The 23,962-nt window shown below is 51.0% G+C and overlaps 1 protein-coding gene and 1 long non-coding RNA gene across 5 annotated transcripts in view; one reads left to right on the top strand and one right to left on the bottom strand.

The window, feature by feature from the left end:
• Positions 1-358: 358 nt before the first annotated feature.
• Positions 359-8,773, bottom strand: LOC108348739 (uncharacterized). Of its 4 annotated transcripts, none has more exons than XR_015643078.1 (4): positions 8,392-8,773; positions 3,983-4,193; positions 2,544-2,619; positions 359-1,737 (listed from the first exon to the last, which is right to left on the bottom strand). It is a non-coding gene; the product is annotated as an uncharacterized LOC108348739 (long non-coding RNA). The 4 variants fall into 4 exon arrangements; XR_015643080.1 differs by having other exon boundaries at positions 3,983-4,190; XR_015643077.1 differs by having other exon boundaries at positions 2,498-2,619; positions 8,392-8,542.
• A 363-nt stretch (positions 8,774-9,136) lies between these two features.
• Positions 9,137-23,962, top strand: part of Ark2c (arkadia (RNF111) C-terminal like ring finger ubiquitin ligase 2C) — a 111,323-nt gene continuing 96,497 nt past the window's right edge. Inside the window, 1 exon segment of the mRNA NM_001164505.2 lies at positions 9,137-9,232. Within this exon segment, the coding sequence (NP_001157977.1) occupies positions 9,172-9,232 (61 nt within the window). The 5' untranslated portion in view covers positions 9,137-9,171.

The following is a 23,962-nucleotide window of genomic DNA, read 5'->3' as shown; positions in this document are numbered from 1 at the left end:
TACTCCCATAACATTTGCACCAAGATGGCATCAGTACATCATGTAGTACTCTTGTTGCAGGCTTCAGGGTTTGTAGCGAGGCGTTATTGCTAACCACCCTTTTCCTCATGAAGATATCTTCCAGCACCACACATGTTAGTAGAGTGAGACTTCCGGTGAGGCACCAGCTCAGCTTTTCATGTTTGATGACATACATGTGTTCTCTTCAGCAATGGGGCCTTATCACCGGGCTGTGTAGAGCAACCTGTAGCTTTATAAACAGGTAGTAGCCTGACTAATAGCACCCTCAGACCGTGTTTCTGGTCTCAGAGTCTTCTGGTGCCTGGAATGAAAGCCATGACTCTTTGGAGGACAAACCAGCAGTTGGCTCATGCAGTGTTTATTGAGTGCGTGACCCTTATTTAGGGACTGGGTTGGAAGCTCCAAACCAAACGAGCTGTGGGAGTCAGAGACTGGAAAGAGACAATGCAGGTTTTCTCCCAGTGCATTGAGCCTGTGTGTGTGTGTGTGTGTGTGTGTGTGTGTGTGTGTGTGTGTGTGTATAACCTGGGTATCCAAGCAGTGTGTTTTCAATCTCATCTCCAGCTTCTACCGGGACACTGAGGCTCCAAGAGGCTTTTCCATGGCGACTTACTTGACAGTGCAGGTTGGATCTCTGGCCCACACACTTAAATCCTTCATGGTAGACAGGTTGTGGGAAGTATTCCTTTTCCAACCAGGAGGAGAAGAGCATGATTCAGCAGAAAGAACAGGGAGAGGTGCCATGTTAGTTCAGTCAGTGTGCCAGTTGGGTAGTTAGTTGGGCAGTCTAAGGGGGTAACTGACTGCCTAGTCGATTAGCAAAGGGGGTTTACTTAATCATTTATAGGATTTACCATGGGCAAGCTCAGCAATGGGAGGTGCTGAGGAACACGAGGGTGGAGTAGGTGCTTTTTCCCTGCCTGTAAGGTACTTCTAGCTAGATACCAGAATGTATCCTGTTAGAGTCTGATGTGATGGGCTGTACTCTTTAGATGCCTAGGAGGTCCCAGAGCACAGAGGAGAGGCCTCACAGTGGAGTTGATGTTTCCCCAGCATTTAAAAGCAAGACTCAGAAAAAAATCCAGTTTGAAGGTTCCTTTGAAAAGTTAAACACAAAATTACCATATGACCCAGAAACACTTCTCTTAAATATACATTGAAGATACCTTGGCTGGGAGATTGATGTCAAGCTTTCACGCTTGTGCACTGTTGACAATGGCTGAGAGGGAGGAACAACCCAGGTCTCGCAAGCAGATGAGTAGATAAACAAAATATCATCTATGTGTGCAAAGGAATGATATTCAGCCTAAAGGGGTGTGTGTGAAACTCTGAACGTGCTTCAACATGGATGAGCTGTGAAGACATCACCTTAGTAAGCCAGGCATAAAAGGATGCATGTTTTAGGACTACTTACATGACAGAACCCCAAATAGGCAAATTCCCAGAGACATCACACTATCTGTGTTCTACCCTTTTCAGTACAAACACACAAACCAAATAGGTGAGGTGAGAACATGTTGCACTTCCCTTCAAGCACAAATGAGAAACAGTGGTGACACAACAGGATTCACTCCAGGTCCCTTCGATGGCCACTTCATCCCTGCTGGAGTGGACTTGCCACAAGATGACTTGTAGTCTGTGCTCAGGGAATCTTCAGGTGTCTCCTAATCATCTGATTCCTGGCTTGGGAAGCGACCTAACAGCAAACATTCCACCCTTCAAAGAAACAAGGTAAACATCTCAAAAATAGCATCAGGAAGTCCCTGAAACTGACCAGATTCACTAGGGCCCTCCCTGCCAGAGAAAGCAATAAAAGCTGAGAGTGCCTCTCATAAGCCAAGCTTTGAAGAAAACTCTTAGACTCTTCATACACATACAATAAAATGATATGACTTAGTGACAGGATATGTAATCTGGCCTGCATGAGGCACAGGCTTGATTAAATCTGAGAGCTGGCACAGGCAGAGGCTCTGGTGCACACTAAATGAGCCCCTGGATTGATAGGTGGACCCAGAAAGGCAGTCTCAGGAAGTAGGGTGCCAGCCCTTTGTCACCTTGCAAAGGTCTTTTGCAACTGGACTCTCCCCTCCCAGCAGCCTTCACCTCAATAGCCTTCACCTAGGTGTGGGGGCTGTGAGAGTTTCCCATCCATGCTGAAATGTGGACTGACCTGGTATTATGTAGTTTGGTAGTATGTGGCAGCTACAGCTGCTGTGTTCACGAGTGCCATACCCTTGTGATACCCAGAGGCCACTGTTTTATGACAGCTCTCTCTGTAATCTGGCTTTCCCAATCTTTCAGCCTCTTCCAAAATGTTCCTCAAGCCTCTGGGGAAGGGGTGTGACATAGATGTCTTACTTATGGTTGAGCACCCTGCAGACTCGTATTCTCTCAGATTTTGACCATTTGTGTCTCTGTATTAGCTGTCATCCACTGGGAGGGGAAAAGAAGCCTCTCTAATGAGGGCTTTCAATACCTCAGGCCTTGTCTCCAAAGAGATGACTCAGAAACACATAGTTTACCGAGGGTCACGCAGACAGCTGTGTGAGCACAGAGAGCAGGATGAGCCACCACAGGATCAAACGCTGGGCCGAGATTCTGACGTTTAAAAAGAAGAGAATCCTTATTTTCTGTCGCATTAGAATGTCTTTTGGTTTGTTTTTTTTTTTTCACAGACTTCTGTGTATCGGAGCCATGTGAGGTGGGGGTGCTCTCCAGGCCACGCTGTTCAAGGCTACACAGAGATCCTCGTTGCCGTAGACCAGCGCTGAGCACCCTGGTGTGCGTGAGTGCTAGGGTTCTGGGCATTTGGTGCAGCGTAAAGCAAGGCAGCCCCATTTGAGCTGAAGCTTAGAACTCAGACCTATGCTTTTCTAAGAGGGAACCCCAATCATCTGCGTGATGGAGGTGGTACTTGTTAAGACATGCAGGTTCTAGGGCCAACCATGGATGTCCTGACTCTCAGGGACCAAGACCTGGGGATGCCTCTCTCTTTTTTTTTTAAAATTATTTATCCACTTTACATCCCAATATGAGCACCTCCCCTTCCTTCCAGTCCCTCCTCACACAGAGTCTGTCCCCATCCTCCCTCTCCTTCTCGGAGGCAGAGGAGCCCCACCTCCACCCCTCACTCCACCTCTCCACCCCCATACCTCAAGTCACTGCAGGACTAGGCATAACCTTCCCACTGAGACCAGACAACGTGGCCTAGTTAGGGGAACAGGATCCACAATCCACAGGCAGGCAACAGATTCAGGGACAGCCCTCTTTCCAGTTGTTGGGGGACCTGCATAAAGGCCAAGCTGCACATCTGCTACAGATGTGGGAGGCAGGGACTGGGGGTGCTTCTTTTAAATAGGGTCCCCATTTGATGCGTGTGTGTGTGTGTGTGTGTGTGTGTGTGTGTGTGTGTGTGTGCGCGCACGTAAAAGAGAGAGATATGATTGCATGTGTATGTTTGTGTGCATGTATACAAATAGATGGGCTTAAATGTACAACATATGGGTACCAGAAGATTTGGGGCTCAATTGTGCTGTACCTTAGTTTTTGAGAGAGGGTATCTCCCTAAACCCAGAACTCACTACTTAGACACTCTGGATGACCAGTGAGCTCCAGGGGCCCACCTGCTTTTGCCTGCTCAGGGCTGGGATTACAAGCTTAGGACACGGCGCAAAACTTCCACGGAACTGGAAATCCGAACCGAGAGCCCTATGCTTGCAAAGCAAGCACTTTACCAATAGAGCCATCTCCCAGCCCCTCTACCTGCTTCTCATGTACACTGTAGTGTGAGAAGCACTTCTGAGAATGGCACATCTGTGCATCAATCACCCTGTGCCGTCTGTCTCGCGTGTTCCCACCCCTCAACCACCTGCGGGTCAAGATAAGAGGCGCTTCAGGAATACAGAAGCAAGCGGAGTCATAACGTCTCCGTGAGCTGCAGGAAATTTTAAATCGTCCTTACCGCCTCTCACACCTCGCTCATTCTCCACACCCTTAGCGATCCTCTGCTTTCTGTTTCCCGGTAACCTCTTTTCGTGCATTTTAAAGCCTGTGAATTTGTAGTTTACCCATTTCGACAAGTTCGAAGTTGGTCTTGTGTCACAGTCAAGACAGGTCGCTTCTGTCCAGTGTACACGTGGGGCGGAGCCAGTTTTGGAATGAAGTGACACCTGCTGGTGGGAGACAATGAGAGAAAGTTGTAAACAGCTATATGACGCTTAAATGAGGTGGAAGTTTCATTCTTTCCTGTATTTAAGAAACAGTAGGAGTGCTGGCCTGCGGTTGGTGTGAAATCATTCATTACCCAAGATATTTCAGACCTGCGCCTCCAGCTTTTCCCTTCCACTATATTGTGTATGGCTGCCTCTCCAGGCTCAGCCTTTACCACCGCCTGGGTTTGGTTAGTACAAACAGTAAGGGAAAGAGGAAAGGTATAACTCCTTGCCTCGAAGGACATTTCTTAAAAGAAATGATTACACGTGAAGTTCGGCTTGCATCTCATTGGCCAGAAGTGAGTCAAGAGCCATACTTGATTGCAGAGGAGTCTGGGAAATGTAGTCTTTGTACTCAGGTAAGCGCGAGAGGTTGTCTCGATATAAAGAAGAGCACAGCAGGTACAGGGGCCTCTGGCTGTCCCTCGGCACCGCCTTGGTCTTCTTCATGTTCCATCAGAACAGATCAGAACATGATGAGAGTCAAACCGTTACGCGGCTAATAAGTGGAAACCCTGCCTCTCAGAGCGGAGTCTGAGTCCTTTGAATGGTGCCGCTCTGGGTTTGGGAACAGATGGGTTTGGCACTGTGTCATAAGGAAAGCTGCCCGCAGAACATTCTTTTCCCTGGTTAGGAATGTTCGGTGTGTCCTCTGTTCCTTCCGTACACTCCTGCTCAGACTCAACATACTGTTCTAGGAACTGGTTTCCAAACCCACCTAACTGATGTCCAGGCCTTGCAGTTGATCCACCGTCTTGCTTACATTGTGCATAGATAGGTTACTTCCTAACCCTACGCTAGCTTACAGTGTTGGTGCTCCTCACTGCCTTCTAAATAAACCCTTGAGTACCTCAGTAGGTGCATGAACCCACTTGTGTGTGCCCGCCCACGCGCGCACGTGCGCACGAGCGCACGCACGCACGCACACACAGCACATCATACTTTCGTTGGTCCTCTGTATTAGCTATTACCACTGGCATGCGTATGTTCCCTTGCCACCACTGGAGGACATGTTCTGAGCAGCTAAAGGAGCAGAGCCACCACAGCAGTGGGTAGACTTAATGCCATCGGAGGCAAGAGCCACAAGGACTAGCTCTTTTGTTTTGTTTTCTTTTACTTTTGAAGAAATTTCAAAGACAAATGTAGAAAACAATATAATAGACCCTCACGTGCTTTTCCATTACTAACTCAAAGCCTACCTGCAAGGGTACCGTTTTATTTCTATTTATGTATCCTCCTTCTGTAGAGCGGTAAGAACCATTCAGATTAGCGGCCCTTAACCTGTGGGTCGAGATCCCTTTGACAAATCTTTATCTCTGAAAATGTTTACATTCTGATTCATAACGGTACCAAAATTCCAGTTGTGAGGTAGCAATGAAAATAATTTTATGGTCGCGGGGTCACTACAACGTGAGGAACTGTGTTAAAAGGTCACAGCATTGGGAAGGGTGAGAACCATTGCCCTAGAGAGTTTCATTTCACACCCAGAAAGGGCAAGGTTGTTTGTGTGGACGCTGTCACAATTTACTCTCTCGCCTAAAACAAATCAATGCTTAGTATCGGAAAGACCAGCGATCACCTTTCCCAAATTGCCTTACCCCTGTTTGCTGTTCAAATTACATTTCACAAAAACTGAGTGTGATGGTTTGTATGTGCTCAGCCCAGGGAGAGGCACTGTTGGGAGGTGTGGCCCTGTTGGAGTGGGTGTGGCCCTGTTGGAGTGGGTGTGGCCCTGTTGGAGTGGGTGTGTCACTGTGGGTGTGGGCTTTAAAACCCTCCTCCTAGATGCCTAGGAGCCAGTATTCTGCTAGCAGCCTTCAGATGAAGATGTAGAACTCTCAGCTCCTCCTGCACCATGCCTGCCTGGATGCTGCCATGTTCCTGCCTTGATGATACTGGACTGAACCTCTGATCCTGTAAGCCAGCCCTGATTTAATCTTGGCCTTTATAAGACTTGCCCTGGTCATGGTGTCTCTTCACAGCAGTAAAACCCTAACTAAGACACCTAGACACACATCACTTGGATGACTTGTACCTAAGCCTCTGCAGGCTCCTCCTCCATTGCTCCTGTTTGGGCAATGGAGGGGAGTTGATTGCTCCCCCAGAGTATTTTCACACCATTTCCCTTTCTTATTAAGGAATATTCCTTAGGAGTTTTGATTAGGTTCAGATGCCACTTATTGGAAAGACCGAGGTGGTGGCATGTTCCCAGCTACACGGGCGACATGTCATGTCCCGTCTCCTCTAGCTGAAAGTGGCAGTTATTGGAGCTAAGTGCCTAGAAGTATGATGTCATGTGCCTCACAGTCTCACTGTATTGCTTCTTCACTGCTTACCCAAGCTTTCTCTAAAGAGAAACATCCCATTAAACACGTATCCCAACGCAGTGCAGTTTGGATAGGAAAGGTCAGATTTCTGCCTGGCTCCTTCCCTTTATTTGACCAGTTCATTGCTTCTCTCTGAAGTGAGTGCTATCCTTGGGGAAATTCTCTCACAGCATTCCTGCCCGAATCACTTTCTCTGGATTTCACTGTCTTACCCCACTTCCCTGCTGGGGAACTGAAGACCTTCAGCCTTTCAGCTGGGCAGCCGGGTGCTAGGATCATTACCTGCAGCACTGGGGAAGGGCACTGTAGACCCCGGGGCTCGACTGGAACTGAACGCTTTCATTCAGCTTGAACCTCAGTGGCATCTGGGCTCTGCTCCGTGACTGCATGGGAAGCCCAGCAGCCCAGCCCCACCTATTCCTATCGTCTAGACCTCAGCCTGAGAACATGGAGTTTCTGTGGTGTCCTCATCGGAATGCCTGCAGGCTACCTCCTTAGCACCCTGTTTTTTTCTTTCTTTGACGTGACTTCTGAGCCTCACCCCCTGTGCCAAACCTAGTTTCTCAGCCTGTTCCAGAGGGATCCAAACTTGAGGGTCTTCATCTCAGCCTGACCCGCTAAGAAGATTTCCTCATGACTTCGGCCCACCGCTTTGGCTCCTTCCTCACCCTCTTCCTCAGGTTCCTCTAGCTCCGTCTGATGTTTCACCGTGGGTCTCCGCGTCTGTTTCCATCAGTTACTAGGTGAAGCCTCTCTGATGATCGTTACGACTAGTTAGCCTAGGGAAATGGGCCTCGTGTCAAATGTAAACATTCTGTAGATTCTGGCAACACTGAGAATGTATATACCTGGCAGGCCTGCAATGGGACAGGAAGACATTCTAGTACTTAGGTGTTGGCTAAAGTCTTTGACATTTTGGTGATGACATGTTTGATAGACAATGAAAATGGGAAAGAGCTGCCAGCCAGCTAGAGATAATTATCTGAGGGCCCGGCTTGGGACTGTTGGTAGGGCTTCTCTAGGCTGAGTTCGATGGGGCCAGCCAATCTAAACGTGTCAGAGAACATTTTCCAGGACTCGTTTTAACTGCTCCCCTAGCTTCTGCTCCTCTCCCTGGTATCGCTTCTTCAGAGCACGGTATGAATTGCAACGTGAATATACGAGTTTTCTTGATGGTCTTAGGTGACCCTGGTAGGATGGGTTGCTACCCACAGGTTGAGAAACACCGGCATTAGATTCCATCCACTTTCAATATATGATTTTGCCAGCTTGTCCATACTAGGTTAATTGATTAAAGCAGTCACTAGGTCTCGAAGAGAGGCCTGGTGTAGGAAAACAAACTTATCTTGCTAGCAGGTGGGTGCCCAAGTGATCTCTGGTCTTGGTATGGACTGTAAGCCTTCTCCCCTAAGAGTGTCTTCATATTTGGCAGGCTGAATGTGCCTGAAGGTAGTCTTGGCTGTCTTCTGAGAACAGGGCTTCAGAGGTGACTTGCTTTCTCTTAAGTATCTAGTTGGCCGACCAAGGGTCACTCCTGACACAGAAGCTGGGCTTCCACGTGGCTACGAGTCTGCAAAAAACCCTCAAGTCATCTATTTGCCTGTGAACGCGGAAGTGGGCGTGCCTGTGAAATGGCTGGGCGTGCCAATGTCAGAGCAGGTGAACAGTGGAGATGGGGAGTTGGATTTTTGGATAGTGCATCGCCGCACTGACGTTGTGCTCAGCTCAGGGAATGTGTGTTTTACAATTAAAACAAATTTCGGGGAGCTTTGTGCTCTGCAAGAATAAGACCACAGTGTGTCAGGCAGAAAGCTCGGAGTGTGCGGTCTTACCTGCGTCTGCACTGTGTGTCCCCTTCTGTGTGTCTTTGGGCAAACGTCTTGCTTTAACAAGGCATTTGTTCCTGGTTGTGTGCAAGTCTGTGCGGCAGTGCCTGGATCCTGCTTGCGGCTGCTTGCTGGCTTTCCAGTTTCACTTGCGCCTGCAGTCAGGCTCGCACGTGCGCCAGCCTGTGTGCGCACGTCCCCGAGTGACCTGTGTGCGGTGCCCAGGGACCTTTGGGTCGTGTGCACTCGCTGCCCGTCTGCGCTGGCGAACGCGCCTCCACATGTCCGGGAGCACGTCTCCCGTGGTGTGCACGCTCCGTGTGCACGCCGCCCGCGTGTGTGTGCAAGGCGCTGCGCGCTGCGGCCGGAGGACCGCGCCAGGTTCCACGCGCCCCGCGTCCCCCCTCACACCCCCCCGCACCGCAGCGGGCCCCGCGATTGGCCGCCCGCTCCTCCAGCCGTCACCTCCTCCCCCGCCCCGCGCGCCCGCGGTCCCCGCTGTCCCCCGCGGTTCCGGCGAGGCCGCGCCGCGCTGCGCTCCGCTCCCATTGGCTGCGCGCGCCTTTGTGTGGCGGCAGCTGCGGCCCCAGCGCCTTTGAATGTCGAGAGGGGCCGGGAAGGGAGCCTTTCCATGGGCCATCTGTCTCCCCGCCAGCCGCCGCCCCGCCGCCCGCGCCCCGCGCTCCGCCTCCCGCCCCGGCGGCTCCCGCAGCCCCGCCGCCCGCGCCCCGGAGCCGCGCCACAAAGGGCCCGCGCGCAGCCGCCACCGCTGCGCGAGGAGCCAGGATGGTCCTGGTCCACGTCGGCTATCTCGTGCTTCCAGTGTTTGGCTCTGTGCGAAACAGAGGTATCGCTTTTTCCTTTCGGGGTCTGCTTCTTTCCGAGCGCGGATCGCCGCAGGCACCGGGCGGGGGCGGGGGCGGGGGCGAGGGCGGGCGCGGCGGGCGGGCGGGGGCGCAGGCACAGCCGCGGGGCGAGGCGAGTGGTGCTGCTCCCCACCCCTTTCGGGGAGACCCCCGAGTGTGGGGTGGCACCCTTGCGGGAGCTTTTGTAGTGAAGTTAGGGTTTGGTGAATTTGGGTCCCTTCCTCCCCAGCCCCATTATTATTATTATTATTATTATTATTATTATTATTATCATTATTATTATTTGCGGCGGACGTGGTTCCTCCAAATTACAGCCCCTTCCCCGACCTAGCCCCGTGTGACCGAAAGAAGGGAAGAGATGCATACTGTGGTGTGTGTGTGTGTGTGTGTGTGTGTGTGTGTGTGTGTGAGAGAGAGAGAGAGAGAGAGAGAGAGAGAGGTTTGATTTTCTGTGATTTGCCTTTTTTTTCTTTTTTTAAAGGCAGATTGTGTTTTGTTCTGTTTTGTATTTTTTTCATTTTCGGGGCCTTAAGGCGAATAGCCAGTGAGCTGGGATCTGATATCAGCCCCATCCCAAGCTTCAACCCCTTTCCTTCTATGGGCACTTGCACCTTCTTGTGTCTTCCTTTTCTCTCCTTTAATCCTTTTGTTTTATTGCCCATATTCTGTGGCCCTGCACACCTTCCTTTCCGCAACTGTCTTTGTATGACAGTTGCATTTATAGGTTCAAAACGCGTGTGTGTGCGTGTGCATGTGTGCATGTGTGCGTGCGTGCGTGCGTGCGTGCGTGTGTGTGTGTGTGTGTGTGTGTGTGTGTGTGTGTGTGTGTGTGTGTGTGTACGTGTGTGCGCGCCTGCTTACGCGCTTCGGAAATCAGACGTGCGCTGCCTTGAACCCCTGGGCCGGTCCGGAGCGGGTTGTCTGTTCCTTGGGTGTTGAGCTGTGCGTGAGAACGAGGTGGGAAGCTGCCCCTACGCCAGGCCTTTGCCTGGGGCAAGGGTTGACCAAGCAGCAGGCTGGCTCTGTCTTTGTTTTTAACTGTGGTAGATGGGGTGTGTTTGCACGGTCCCCCTACCCCACACCCCTTTTCCTTACATTCCCCTGCAACAATAGCTTGGTTCCCCCTTCCCCCACCGCCCCCCACATTTCTTCCATTTTCTTTTAATCAGAAATTCCCACTTCCCAAAGCAAATCTGAGATACATTTCAATTCATTTTTTTTCTTTTTGTATTCTGCCTCTGGACTCACATTTCTCTTGGAAATGTTTCTTCTCTCCCACTCCACGGCTGCTTAAATTCCTACTGGCTATGGCTAACCCCCATCCCCCATTCACTCCCCCCCTGCGCCCCCAGCCCTCCCCCGGGCCCTTACGAGAATGATGTCTTCCCTTGGGCCAACCCGGCTGGTCCTCCGAGTCCAGCGGGGGTGGGGTCTCAGGGCCAGAGCTTTAGTGAGCCCCAGGGGCCAGACTGCACCAGGCCAGGAAAGCCCAGCCCTCCCCCTTCAGCCAAACTGTCCCCAACCCCGCGCCTCTCCCCAGAACCCTAAAGGCAAGGTTGGCCCTTTAGGTCTGTTTGAACTGCAGTTTTTTTTGTGTGATGACAGAGTGATGACATTCTGCATTTATCAAATCTTTTTTTTTTCTTCATCGTGTAGCTCAGTGAATGGTCAACTCGCTGCTGTGTGCGCTGTGACCCTTCTGCCTCGCATTTAGCTGTATTGTGACACCCTCTTAACCATTTCCTGTCTCCATCCGAGGAAAGCATTGCTATTTAAGCGGCAGTATCCCCTATCTCAGGCCAGCTTGGGGGTGGGCAAGAGGGGAGGTCAAACCAGATCGAGAAATGCCGCCCCCTCCCCAGGACACAATTACTTCTTATTACTTGGCATTTCCTCTTAAAACGGGTGTGGAACATTACACTAGGCAGAAATTCAAAAATGATTAAGAAGGATGTTGAGCCTGAAAGTATAATTATCCTGATTAAATCATTCTCATTCTCATTAATACCACCGATCCCTAAATACCATTGCAGCATGCTGGTTCCATGTTTTGAAATTCAAATTGTTCAGCTGCCTTTAAATTTTATTTTTATTAAACCTCCCCTCCACCAACAAAAATACAAAAAAAAAAAAAAAAAAAAAAAAACCAAAAAAAAAAAAAAAAAAAAAAAAAAACCAAAACCAATTCTGCCTGGCAAAATTGCAAAGGCAAACTTCCACAGTAAACACGCCCACAGGAATTTTTAGGGTCTGAGGGGTGAGATGGGCTCAAGAAACCATGTGCTAAGAAACTCATGACCTTCTGATAGAGGATACTAATGCTTAACCGAAAGGTCCTAAACCACAATTTTCTTGTAAAACTATTATATAGTCCGCTAGCTTTAAGCCTGTTCTTTTAGTTTCCATTGTACTAGTGTAGGATGTAGGCCATTTCAGAATAGATACAGAGAAATAACCATTTTTGTATCTTCATCTTGTTTAGCTGAGTACATTGCACTGTAAATCCCTGTTAAGTGGATTCCTTTTGCCTTGGCTTGGAGGCTGGAGCAGCCCATTTCCCCACTTGTCTGGGTAACCATCAGCTGCCCTCCCAGCAGCACCCAGGCTTACCATTTAGTTGGAGGCAAAATTTATTAAATACATATTAAAAAGAAAATCCACAATGAAATGACAACAGTTGCTGCTATTTCGGCTTTTGAAAAAAAAAAAAATTGGTGCACCGAGGTCCCTGTCTTAAGGGGAGCCGATGTGGCCATAGGTCCTAATTGTTTAATTGTACAACGTTAAGAGCATCTTTGGACATCTGCCCTGGCCCTCGGGGCTCCCTTCTGCTGCCTGGCCAGCCAGACCTGCTCGAACACTGAAACAAAACAGCAGCGATCACGAGAAAGAATAAGGCGCCTGCTTTGAGGGCCCTTCCAAAATAGTCCCAAGAAGCTGCCTCAGAAGGCCGTTTGGCAATCTGAGAAGAGAAAAAGAAAAAAAAAAGAAAGAAAAACAAAACAAAGTAAAATAAAACCTCAGCAAAATGGTTTTCCATTAAACAGGGGTAGCGTGTTCTGCTGTGCTGAATTACTTCCTGTTCTTATTTTGTGGGTAATTTTTATGTATCGAATACCCTTTTGGTTGTGTATCTTCTCACCTTTTCTTGTACTAAACTGAAGCATGATCTGTCTTTTTTTACACCCCCCAGTGGACAATGTACAGCCCTCGGTTAGAGATGTTGCCCTGCTGAACCGCACTGTGGTCGTGTAACCCGGGCCATCCGCTCATTGTACTCCTGCTTTTGTTCCGTTCCCCTCCCGAAGCATGGTGGGCCCAGCCTTTTCTTTCCTTTATTTTTTTTCTCTCCCTTTTTTTGTATCGTGTGCATGATGACATTGTTACACACAGAATCCACTAATACTAATATACGATCTCAATAAAGAACTAGTTTTCCTATATTAACCTAGTGTGCTTTTTCTCTTGCTGTTTCCCCATTTATTGTTGTATCCCGCTGTTTAGAGCCTCCTTGCTTTTCTGTCCTCAAACCTCGCCCAACCACCACCCCCACCTCCCATTGTAAGAGTCGAGTGAATGCCTTTTCTTTGCCTTCCCTCTCCCCCTCCCTTCCTCTTCTTTCCCTTTTTTGTGGTATTGATAAGGTGACTCTAATCTCATGTAGTCCATATAACAATAGAAGCCTGGGGTCATGGGGAAGGCCAGTTGTCCTGTCTCACCCAACCGCCCAACGAGGTACAGAGATCCTAGATCTTTGGCCACCTGTGTACTCAGTCCCCTCCACTTTCCATGTAGCGTCCAAGGTATGAGGCACTGGGAAGGAAAAAAAAATCACACCTAGGTTGAGAGAAGGGATACTGTTCTTAACTAGCAATCTTGTAGCATCACTCACCCGAAAAGACCATTTTGAGTTGTGTTTTAACTTTTCGTTCACTGTCTCATTGATTTACTGTCCTTATAAATCATCCCGGGGGGGGGTGGGGGGAGGGTGACACGTGGCATGTAGCCGAAGCCGTGATCCAAAGTGCTAAAGCAACCTTTTGCTATGTGTAGACTGAGATTCTTGAGAACCGAAATGTAAATTTGCCATTTAGAGCCTGGGTGAGGAAGATGGCTTGGGACAGAAGACCCTGAGACCCCTCCCCATCCCAGAGCTGGCAGCAGCCCCACCTGGGACGGTAGGGGTAAGAGCCTGTACTTTCTGTGGGCTGTGAGCCAGTTAAAGCCGATTACAGCCTGCTTGCTTCACAGCTGCTTCATCTGTGGCCCTAGGCCCTCTCTGGGGAGAGGGCAAACCAGATCTGGCCATTGTCTCAGTGTGTGTGCTTGCTGGGGTGGGGGTGGGGAGGTCAGGAGGGAAGTCAGGACCTCCGTCCAAATTGCAAGAACTCTCCCAAGTATCTACCACCACCACCCTTGCCCCCCTTCCTGTAATTGCTCTGGAAAAGCCAACAGAGAAGTTATCTCCTCCCCTCCCACCCCCAGTGGAACCCAAATTCAAGCATTTGTCAATTACATCCATTCAATTTCAGCCCAGAACAAGCCTTGTTAAATGAGGCGTTTTAGACACCAGAGGAAATCAGTTGATTAAAGAAATTCATGGTTCCTTCAAGGGGTCATCATTTGATGCTGTTTCTCTTGGCGGATGTGCTTAGTCCTGGCTCCTCTAGGCTGTCTTCTGGGAGGGCCTCCCTTGGTCCCCTCCGGGAGGATGGTCATTTCCCTGTTGCCTGACCACCGCTTCGCTATCCTTGTGGCCTCATGAGACACCCCCAACCCCAGAGGGCTGCCCTCTCTGCTCCAGCCCTTTGTTCTTCTCTCCCCAGCCAGGGTGGAAAAGCTGAACTGATTTACAGTGACACATGGACACACACGGATGTTCCTGGCGGAGGCTTGTGCTATGATGTGTGCAAAAAGGAGATACGCAGGCCTATGAAGCCAGGCCCTCGAAGGTTTCTTGGGTTTTCTTTCATTTGTTCTCTTTTTCGGTTTGTTTGAGACCTAAGTCTGCTAAAGCAAAATAGCCCTTTCATCTAACCTAATCAAGACAAACTGGGTGACAACTCTCATTTCCCCCCCAAAGATAAATATTAACCAGCTCTAAGGCTTTATTCTCTTCCTCTAACTTAACGTCCAGCGTTTCAGAATTCTCTTAACGGTACATTTCAAGGGTAGTTCTTCAATAATCCAGTAGTTGTACTGGAACGAAAGCAGTTGACTTAATGGCACCATGCCCTGGCAGCGTATTGAGTCTGCTGTGTATGTATTGAGGCTCTCTACAACACAGGTTATCAGAACACGCTCAGGAGAGTTCCCCCGCCAACTTTATGATCCCACAACTATAAAGACACTGCACACTGTTCTTTATCCTTTCAGCGGCCGTAGGAAATTTGGACTCCAGGATCCGGCACCCTAAGGTCTCTTGGGATGGAGGGTGTCTGTTGTTTTCTGGCTTTCCCTTCCGGACATCCAGCAGCACATAAGCCCCTCTTGATCAATCAGTTTTCTTTAGTAGAAATCTCCCACCAAACAGCAAATGCAATCAAGATGAGGGGGAAAGGCCATGCAGACTGCTGTCTCTCTTGGGGCTGTCACACCTTCTGCCCACTCTTTCCCTTGTCTTTTCTCTCTGTCAATAAGCACCCTGAAGTTTCTCCTTGGAGACCTGATGGCTTCCTAGGAAGGGGCAAGCCACAGCTTTGGCCTATACCAGGTGTTAGGTGGAGTTGTCCCAGAGCTGGCCAGAGGACAATTGGCTCATGATTCTGACCCGTGACTGTGGGTCTCTCAATCCTGCTGGACCGCTGCAGCCCTGATACACAGGACACTCCCACCTTAGTTTCTCTATGCGTGTAAATAGCTTTAAAAAAAAATCCCTGGCTTAACACATGGAAGCAAAGGAGTGTCTGTCTGTGGGATGGTTTAGGCACAGAGAGCTTTTCCTTGGCAAGCTCAGGGTTGGCGTAATTGATGAACGACTTGCAATGCCCGCTCTTCGTGTTTCAACCCTTCATCCCTCCATTTGATAACGTGCTCATTCATTTTGGTTAATGCATATTTATTAAATACCTGCTTGGACCAAACACTGGGCTAAGGGGGTGGGGAAGGGAGCTCTCCTAAGGCTGAGACTCAGCGAGCAATGCTCAGCCAACCAGAGGCTACCTGAGACCCCTGAGCAGAGGGCCTGAGTGGGCAGCAGAGTGATCTCATTTGGAGTGGCCTAGGACTTGAGCCCTGGCTGTCTTGACCTGGAAGGGACTATAGGTACCATTCTGAGCATCAGCTAGATAGCGGCCATCATAAAGCCTACCTCGTAGGATGTGCTTAGACTAGACAAGGACACCTGGCACAAGACAGTGTCAAGGACAGGGTATAAAGCCGGCGGCTGCTTGCCATTCACTACTGTAAGTATTTATTGTCCCAAGGGTCAAGATCGCATGAGGTCAGAGATGGTGATACTGTGGAGCTTTGCCGTGTGTGCCTCTGAGGTGGCATGTACATGGGTAGGGCGGGGGACAGGCCATGCATGTGGTGTGTGCACATGGATGGTGGTGGGGAGACCTGGTGGAATGGTTGCTTTCTGCAGCTCAGGGGCAGCCGTAGGGTCATGGTCCTGTGTTTGAATAAGTCTCCTTATATCATAACTCCAGGGCCACGTAGCACAAGGTCTATAGAATGTGTAGACACATCTGGATGGGATTTTGAGGCCACTTTCTGAGGCCTATGGACTTTCTTCTTTGGCCTCTGGTTTTCCATTAAGCAGAGGTAGCACGATCTGCTGGGGCCAGATTCCTGGTCTAAGGGGTGAGATACAGGCCTACATCACGGGCCTTGCCATGAAGGAGGAATGACCAAGGATCAAGTCCATGTGGAGGACTGGGAGACAGAAGGTCTTTGGTGCACCTTGGACAGTGTAAGATCACAAGGACAGAGACAAGGGGACAGACAGCTCTGGTGAGCTATGAACCCAGTACGTGGATAAACATGGGACTTGGCAGAGAGAAGGGGACTGATGTCTAGAGTCGGGACCTGTATGACTTTTCTGTACTTCGAGTCGAGTAGGATACCAAAAGTACTAATTGTTTTAGGGTTGTGAAGCTCTCCATGTCTGGGATCCCCTACTGGGTTGTTCCCTTGTATCTTCAGCTGCTAGGCTTTCCCTGGGAGCTGCCTGCCTCAAAACTTCAGCCCCTCTGGCAGCTGTACCATTGTGCCCTAATGTCACAGTGTGATGTTTTATTGAATTTCAACTTTCAAGAAAAGAGACTCAGGGGCATTTGAATGCCAAGGTCCTAGCTGGGTTTGTACACACACACACACACACACACACACACACACACACACACACACACACAAACACACACACACACGAGAGAGAGAGAGAGAGAGAGAGAGAGAGGGAGAGAAAGAGAGAAAGAGAGAGACAGAGACAGAGAGACAGAGAGAGAGACAGACAGAGAGACAGACAGAGAGACAGAGAGAGACAAAGACAGACACACACACACACACACAAAGAGAGAGAGAGAGAGAGAGAGAGAGAGAGAGAGAGAGAGAGAGAGAGAGAGAGAGAATATGTCATCTGTACCCATGGGGAAGAAGAAACTAGAGAGAACCAATCTTGGGTGCACAGTTGGAGCTCAACAGCCCATGGGTGTGACGAGAGCAAGAGCAGGTGGAGACTAGGGAGGAGTGACCTCAGGGTCAGCCCATTACCAAGTCATTTCCTTCAAGTGTAACCATAGCCTATAGGGCCCACAATTGAGGACCTGGAAGGAAACTGAGGTTCAAAGTGGCAAAAGCCTTTGCTATTGTCTCCCCATTACTCCAAGTGGCTGCTGACTCACGCTGACTGGTCACCCAGTCTTGGTTCCCTGCGTCTTCTGTAGTTTGCAGACTGTTAGGAAACCCCGGGACAGCAAGCTAAGCACAGGAAAGCCATTTCGCTTGGTGTTTGTATCTGGTGGGAACAACTCAGAAAGTCAGGTTCCGTGTCCACACAGGCTGTCAAGCCATGAGGGGGTTATGTTCTCAGCACTGAGCCTGCATCCCCACAAGGGAACTTTGAAGTGCAGGGCTGGAATGGCTGAAGGACTAGAGGTTAGAATGGAGGACCAACGGGGTCTCCAGCAGGGATGGCAAGTTCTTCACCTCAAGATGCTAACTACGAGGAAGCTGCCAGGCGTCCGGGAGGTGCCCTGACTTCTGCAGATAGAGTAGCTGCCCCTTTGGAGAGGCGGTGCCGCTCCCGCTGTGAGTCCCTGTTGTGGTGATTCTTAGATCACCTTGGTGACTTCATCGTTGACGAGCGTTACATCACAGAGACGATGGGACCCTAATTCGGAAAGTCTAGAGAGTCCACCCAGGCCACTCGCCCTGGCGTGATCTGCTGGGCGCATGCGTGGAAAGCCTCCCGCATTTCTGCATTTGCATTCGGTCTGTGCTTGTGCGTAGAGTTGGCCTGTGAACAGTTCCGCTTTACACTGGAGGTGGAATCAGGGCCACAGGCGTGCTAGGCACGTGCTCCACCACCGAGCTACAACCCCCCCCCCCTCTAGTCCCCCCCCCCCAATTTCAGCATGAGCAGCTTCACGATTGGCTGTGCCGTTCTCATAGGCCTAGCCTTCAGTGGCCGCGTGGCCACATTCCTGGTGGTATGTGATTCACTATGCGTGTCATGGGATGCAGGCCTCCCTGTGTTGGCCTTTCCCCCCACTGCTGAGGGTTATTATGATGGTTCCTGCCCTCTACCAGGCCTTTTCACCGACAGGCTCAGTGAGGGTCCAGGCGAGGGGATAGAGCAGCAATGCAGTTGAGACGATCATCTCGATCATCTCAGCAGCGCAGGGTCTGGTCCTTCTGTCGGGAACATCTGCCCTGGCCATGAGCACGTGTGCCTGGCTCGCCGTCGGTTCTGGTACCGAGTCCATCAGCTGGTGAGCCTGTAGTTGGTGCTTTCTGGAGCTTGTCACACGAAGTAATAATGCTCACAAAGCAAGCAGAGAAGCCAGCCAAAGGCAAGAGTAGTAATAAGGGCCCTTGCGGAACTCGGTGGAAATAGTCCTGGCTCCCATCCCGCTCTCTTGCTAACCACCCTGTGAGGCTGGCCAAAGCTGAGGGCTCTCCGACATCACTTCCTGTCTGCCAAGGAGATAATCGGCCTAATTACCCCATCCTGCTCTAAAAAAAAAAATCATGATTTCCTCTTGGTGTGAACTTGCACTTCCTCTGCCCCGTTTTGCCTTTTCTCCGGGAGGCAGCCACGTGTGCCTTGGTGCATGGTGGGCGAGTGCCCTTCTGTTGGCAGGTTACATAGTGCCGAGGGCTGGGAAGGAACAGTGCGGGGAGGGGGGGGCAGAGGCAACTTTCCTTGAAACTGGAATGAAGTATGCTGCCTCAGGCTGGGTAGACCCTTCATCCAAAAAAGGGACGGTGACGTCACCCGCATGGTGGCTTGGGCACGTCAATGCCAAGGTGTTTCTTAGCTCTTAGGGCTGGCCTCCCCAACCCCGGAGAACAAGTATCAGAGATGGAGGTGCAGAGCCAGGAGCCTCAGCCTGGAGGGAGCAGGATTCAGCTAGCACCTGTCTCAAGGATGGAAGAAGTCCCCCGCCCCCCAACACCCAAAAGCTGCTGCTTCCCCCTCCCTCCAATGTGGGGGGCTGGAAGGGGTGAGGTGCCTTGCTCCCTGTCTCTCCAGACAGCTTCAGTCGCTCCAGCTTTTCTCCTCAGCTGCCCGAATCCCTTTTGCCCCCATCCTGAGAACTCAGGGCTCTCTCTGGGTTGCTGCTGCCTTTCTGGCCCAACCCCATCTCAGAGCAACAACTTCCGTTCTGTGGGAACTGATGGATTAATGCGACCATTCCTGCTCCTGGCTGTCTTTCCTCAGCCAAAGAGGCTCTTCCACCAAACCTCAGCCTGCTTGGCAGGGTTTATTCCCTGGAGTGAAAGACCACAGGCTTCCCCACTACCTACCTCTTTACCTCTGAGGCCTTGGTCTGCTGACCAGAGCCGAAGATCACGTTCCACAGAAAGAACAGAGAGCTGGGAGGAGCTTCCTGTACTACTGTCACCCCATCACCCCAAAACGTTACCCAGCTCCTGCAGAGGGCGATCACCGAGGCACTGGACAGGGCTTCCGTCCTGGTCTCGTCAGTGTTCACAGAGCAAGCAAGCCACAGCCTTAGCCTTACCTCATGGGCAGAGGAGGAGTGGAACCAGGTCAGGAGGGAGTCGCCCGGCACTGGGGAACTGAGAGATGCACCAGAGCAGGGTGTTGCCCTGTCACAAAGCCCTAGAGGACTGGCAGTAAGAGGTGATGCCCGGATGAAGGTATGGCGTGGATGAGAAGGTGGACCAGCTGGAATGAGGGAGGGGTCCTCAGCTTGGTCACACAAGTGAGGCCAGACAGACGGGGTGACCTGGGTACTAGCTTAGGGTAGCATTTCTTCTGAAGGGTCCCTGTGCCTTCCCAGAGAGAGGTGCGAGAAAGAGCAGGATGAGAAGCAAGAGAGGTGACCGAGGCCAGCTCTGCTGTTATGCTGTCTCCACAGCAGGGCGTCTGCCAGCCCCAGGCCTCCAGATCTGTGCCATGCCTGAAGGTTCCCCCCAAGCCCTCCACAAGTGGTCATCTGTCCTCAAGTAGCCTCTAGACTTCAGGGAAACTAGATACGTGCTTGGCAGATCCCAGAACGCTGAGTCCGGGGTCAGAAAAAGACCTGGGCTTAAGGCAGGGTGGACTGCGTTTCCAGTTCTGAATTTATAGGAAAAAAAAGTGATTTTAGATAAATTAGACAAGGAATCTGACTTCACACAGACTTGAGCAAAGAATCTAGAACTTTGTGATATACCCAGCCTAGCTGTTTCATATCCTTCCTCAGTGTGAACACTGCAGGGCTAGGTGGAGAACGCTTGGCCGGCCCAAGCCCCCTTCTTCCCGGTGCTGGAGACCCAAGCTATCTAGTGGCTAGAGTTGGGACTCTGTTTAGTTAAGGGTGGCTTTGCCGAAGGTGTGCCTGGGCGAGCCTCGAAGACAACGTGAATGTAATCGGACAGAAGGAGATCAGGGCTTGGAAATGAATTCATGGTTGGGGTATGAGAAAGGGCTCCTGAGGGGACTCTCAGCTGGAGCTGTTCCTGGTGCACCAGATACCCTCAAGACTCTTTCCTTCTTATTGTGGTAAAGTAAAATACATACCATAGTGGTATTAAATACAACCCCCCCCACACACACACAGTGTTGGACAGCCATCACTAGTTGCTATTAGCAAACCTTTCCTAAACCCCTTAAAACTAAGGCTCCCTTAATTTCCCCCAGTTCCCAGGGGCTGGTTCCCAGGTAGGGCTAGGGCTGCTGAATGTTCTTCAGAAAGGGACCGGGTGGTGGTGGTGTTAGTGTGTGTATTTCGGAGTAAGGATTGAGAAGAAGAGAGAAACACACACACACACACACACACACACACACACACACACACACACACACACACTAATAGCAAAGAGAGCCTAGAGTTTACTCTCAGGCTCACAATCTATGCCCCCTACCATCAGGACCTTAATCTCTTCGGAAAAGATGGTCTAGAGTTGATTTGATGCCAGTGCACAGGAAGGTCGTAGAAGCCAATTATGATGCATATGGAGCTAGAGGTACACAAACTCCTGCGTGTTTAGCAAGAGGCGGTCATTTTCTCAACCCTACCCAGGTGCTCCCTCCCCTTCTGCAAGCACCTGCCTGCCTGTCCAGGTTAGAAACAGTCTCGAGGGTATGGGGAGTGCAGAGGGATCCTGGGAAGTCAGGCCATACAGGAGACAGGGTCAGGCACCTTGCATGTACCTTAATTCTGTAAGCATTTCAGAGTCTCCATTTTGAGCGTGGGCAGCAGAGACACAGGTGTCTTCCGGTCACAGCCTCCCCAGTGATACCTCTGGACACTCCTGAAAAGCATAGAGAACGCAGTCAGGCCCCACAACCAGAACTAAGTCAGCGGCCAGTCTGGGTAGCAGCGTGGACCATTGTCCTGGATGGGGAGAGGCCACTGAAACCCTCAGAAGCCTGGAGGCCTCTGGGCGAGGGGAGATATAGATCCTGCAGCTGCCGGGCCAGTTCTGGCCCCTGTCCTGCCCACATGGGCCCAGATTCAATCCAAGAGGTAAATGTCAGAGTCCTCTGGCTGTCACTTTTGTCCGAGTTGTCCTTTCCTTTTCTGGAGTATTGGGTCCTCTTGCCTCATTGTCATCCCATCCATCCCGTCGTCCGCTTTCTGTCTCCTGCCTTCTCCGCTGGCCTGGACATGTCCACCCCGGCTCTGCTTCCTCTCCTCTCCCTCTGCTGGTCTGAACCTGCCTGAGCACCCCGTGGGGAGCTTCTCTATCCTCCAAAGAGTCATGTGAGGGGTGAAGGGATGTTCGAGGTTTCCGAAGTGGTCAACTCTTCCAGGCCATTGGTTCTGGCCTCTGACAATAGGGCTTTCATTCTAACCTGTCACCATGAAGTAAGCTCTGGATGTATTTCGTCTGCTCTGGTGCGAGCCCAGCAGGCTGCCCTCGAGGTTACACGTGGCCGCTCACTAAGATCTGCCCTGTGGAACTCTGCGGCTTGCTGCTTGCTGCTGCCTTGACTGTGGTAAGAGGAAGAACTTTCGAGCCTCAGCATTCTTATCTCTGAAATGGGAACAATCATGGTGACCTCCCAACAGGGTTGTGAGGGGGCTCAGGTTAAGGGAGAGAGTTTGTTCGGCTCATGTAGCAGAGGTACACTGAGCCTCTGCCTTTGATCCAGGGCCCCAAGTCAGGTCCTGGGGACACAATGATGACACCCACACAAGAACAGCAGCAGATATCTGTGTCATGTCCTCTCTGTGCCAGGCATGGTCCCAGTCCCTTACCTCCCCTGAAAACAATTGAGCTCTGTGGGAAATGGATAGGTGGATGGGCCAAGAGTGGACTTGGTCTTTTCTTAACATGAAGACAGATGTGCTGGGGGAAGGGTTAAAGGGTGTGCTCTGAGTGGGGCAGGGTGGGGGGAGGGGTCATGCTGCAGGTAAGGGCAGCAGGGGAGGAGACCGGTTGAGGATGGGGTGACCGGGGGCACCATCAGGCCTCACCATGGATCCTAAACCATCAACACAACAGTCTTGCCTGCTGCTCAGACATCAAACGTCCACAGTCCACTCCGAACCCAGGCTTGTCGTGAGCTGGGTGTTGTCCTAGAAGACCATGAAAACCATGCCAGGGTTTCAGGTCTCCCAAGAAGCAACAATGACTGTGAGTTCAGTAACGGGATTAGCATACTCAGCCATGGGAGGGTGCGGGCTGGGGGGGAGAGAGAGCAGCGTGCATGTCTGAGAGACATCTCTAGAAGCTGCCAGGGGGATTGAACTTGACATAGGAACATGGGTGGCAGTCCTCACGCCTTTCCACCGGATGCCAGGGCCCTTTGCTGCTAAAAGGTTTTTCTGTGGGCAAGTGACGCATGCCCACAATCCCACCGTATTGCTGAAGAGGTGCGTCCCGTGTTACCTCGTTCAGAGCTCTGCAAGGGGGCTTCCGTAAAAGAGATCTTTAGTTTTTCCTCACTAGCATTTCCCAAAACTATCCAACTGTACACATTTGTGTTCTGTATGTGCACACACACGTGAGTGAGATTGTATGGCTTCTAGAAGCATCCATTAAACTTGGTGCCTGGAACGTGACATAGGGATTGTGAGCCTGGGAACTTAGCTCAAGGCTGGCTGGAGGCAACTCCCCTGTCCTGAGGGAGGTGGCGTGTTGATTGGTCTCAAGGTCTCCTGCTCCTCGTTCCTCCTCTTCGGGGTACCATCCTTAGCTACTGAGTTCACTCCAGTCACAACGACAAAACAGACGTTTACATCTTACTGTTCTGGAACCTTGGAAATCCAGGACCTGGGTGTCAGCAGACATCATGTGTGGAGAGGGTCTGCTTCCTGACGACTGTCTCTTTGCTGTGACTGCACAGGAGGAAGAGGGGTGGGCTCCGGGAAGACCACCAGACTTGTTCATTTGGGCAGTGCATAGTCACCACCTGCTACTCGCGTGTGCACACACACAGACACGTTATTCATAGGAATTCAGTTCTTGTCTCTGGGCTTTTCTGCCGCCTTTTCTCTCTCCTGTCCACTGAGCCCCGTGATGCCCTCACACTGCCATAGCAGATTCCTGAGATAACTACCAACAGAGAGGCAGAGGCCATCAGCCAGGTTCACCTCCAGGCCTAACCATGCTGCCCATACTAACATGCCCAGGCCAGCCACAGAGCTCGGGTCCCCACACCTACTTATCACTGTCCTCAGGGCTCTGCTGTTTCCAAACCCTTGTGAGGCACAGGTGGAGAGGTGGTGGGCGCCATGGAGGATGCTCCTGCTGACACACAAGGCCTCTGAGTGATGGTGTGGACTGGGGAGGACAAGGTGGAGGAGGAGGAGGAGGAGGAGGACAAGGTGGAGGAGGAGGAGGAGGAGGAGGAGGAAGAGGAGGAGGAAGAGGAGGAAGAGGAAGAGGAAGAGGAGGAGGAGGATCTTGAGCTGGGATACAGAATATGCTCCGTGTCCATAGGAAGTGGGAGAAAGGGGGCACTGAGAATAGGGATCACGTAAGGGGCATCAGGAAGAGTTATTGGTCTAGCGGGCCCAGCCCTAAGGTCTGAACACCAGGTGAGGGCACCATCTATGGAGGTGGAAAGGTTGCCCCAGGCATTGGTC

The sequence above is a fragment of the Rattus norvegicus genome, chromosome 18, assembly GCF_021556685.1.
Source record: "Rattus norvegicus strain SHRSP/BbbUtx chromosome 18, alternate assembly SHRSP_T2T, whole genome shotgun sequence".
Taxonomy (NCBI): domain Eukaryota; kingdom Metazoa; phylum Chordata; class Mammalia; order Rodentia; family Muridae; genus Rattus; species Rattus norvegicus.
This window is presented reverse-complemented; position numbering and strand designations above follow the sequence as displayed.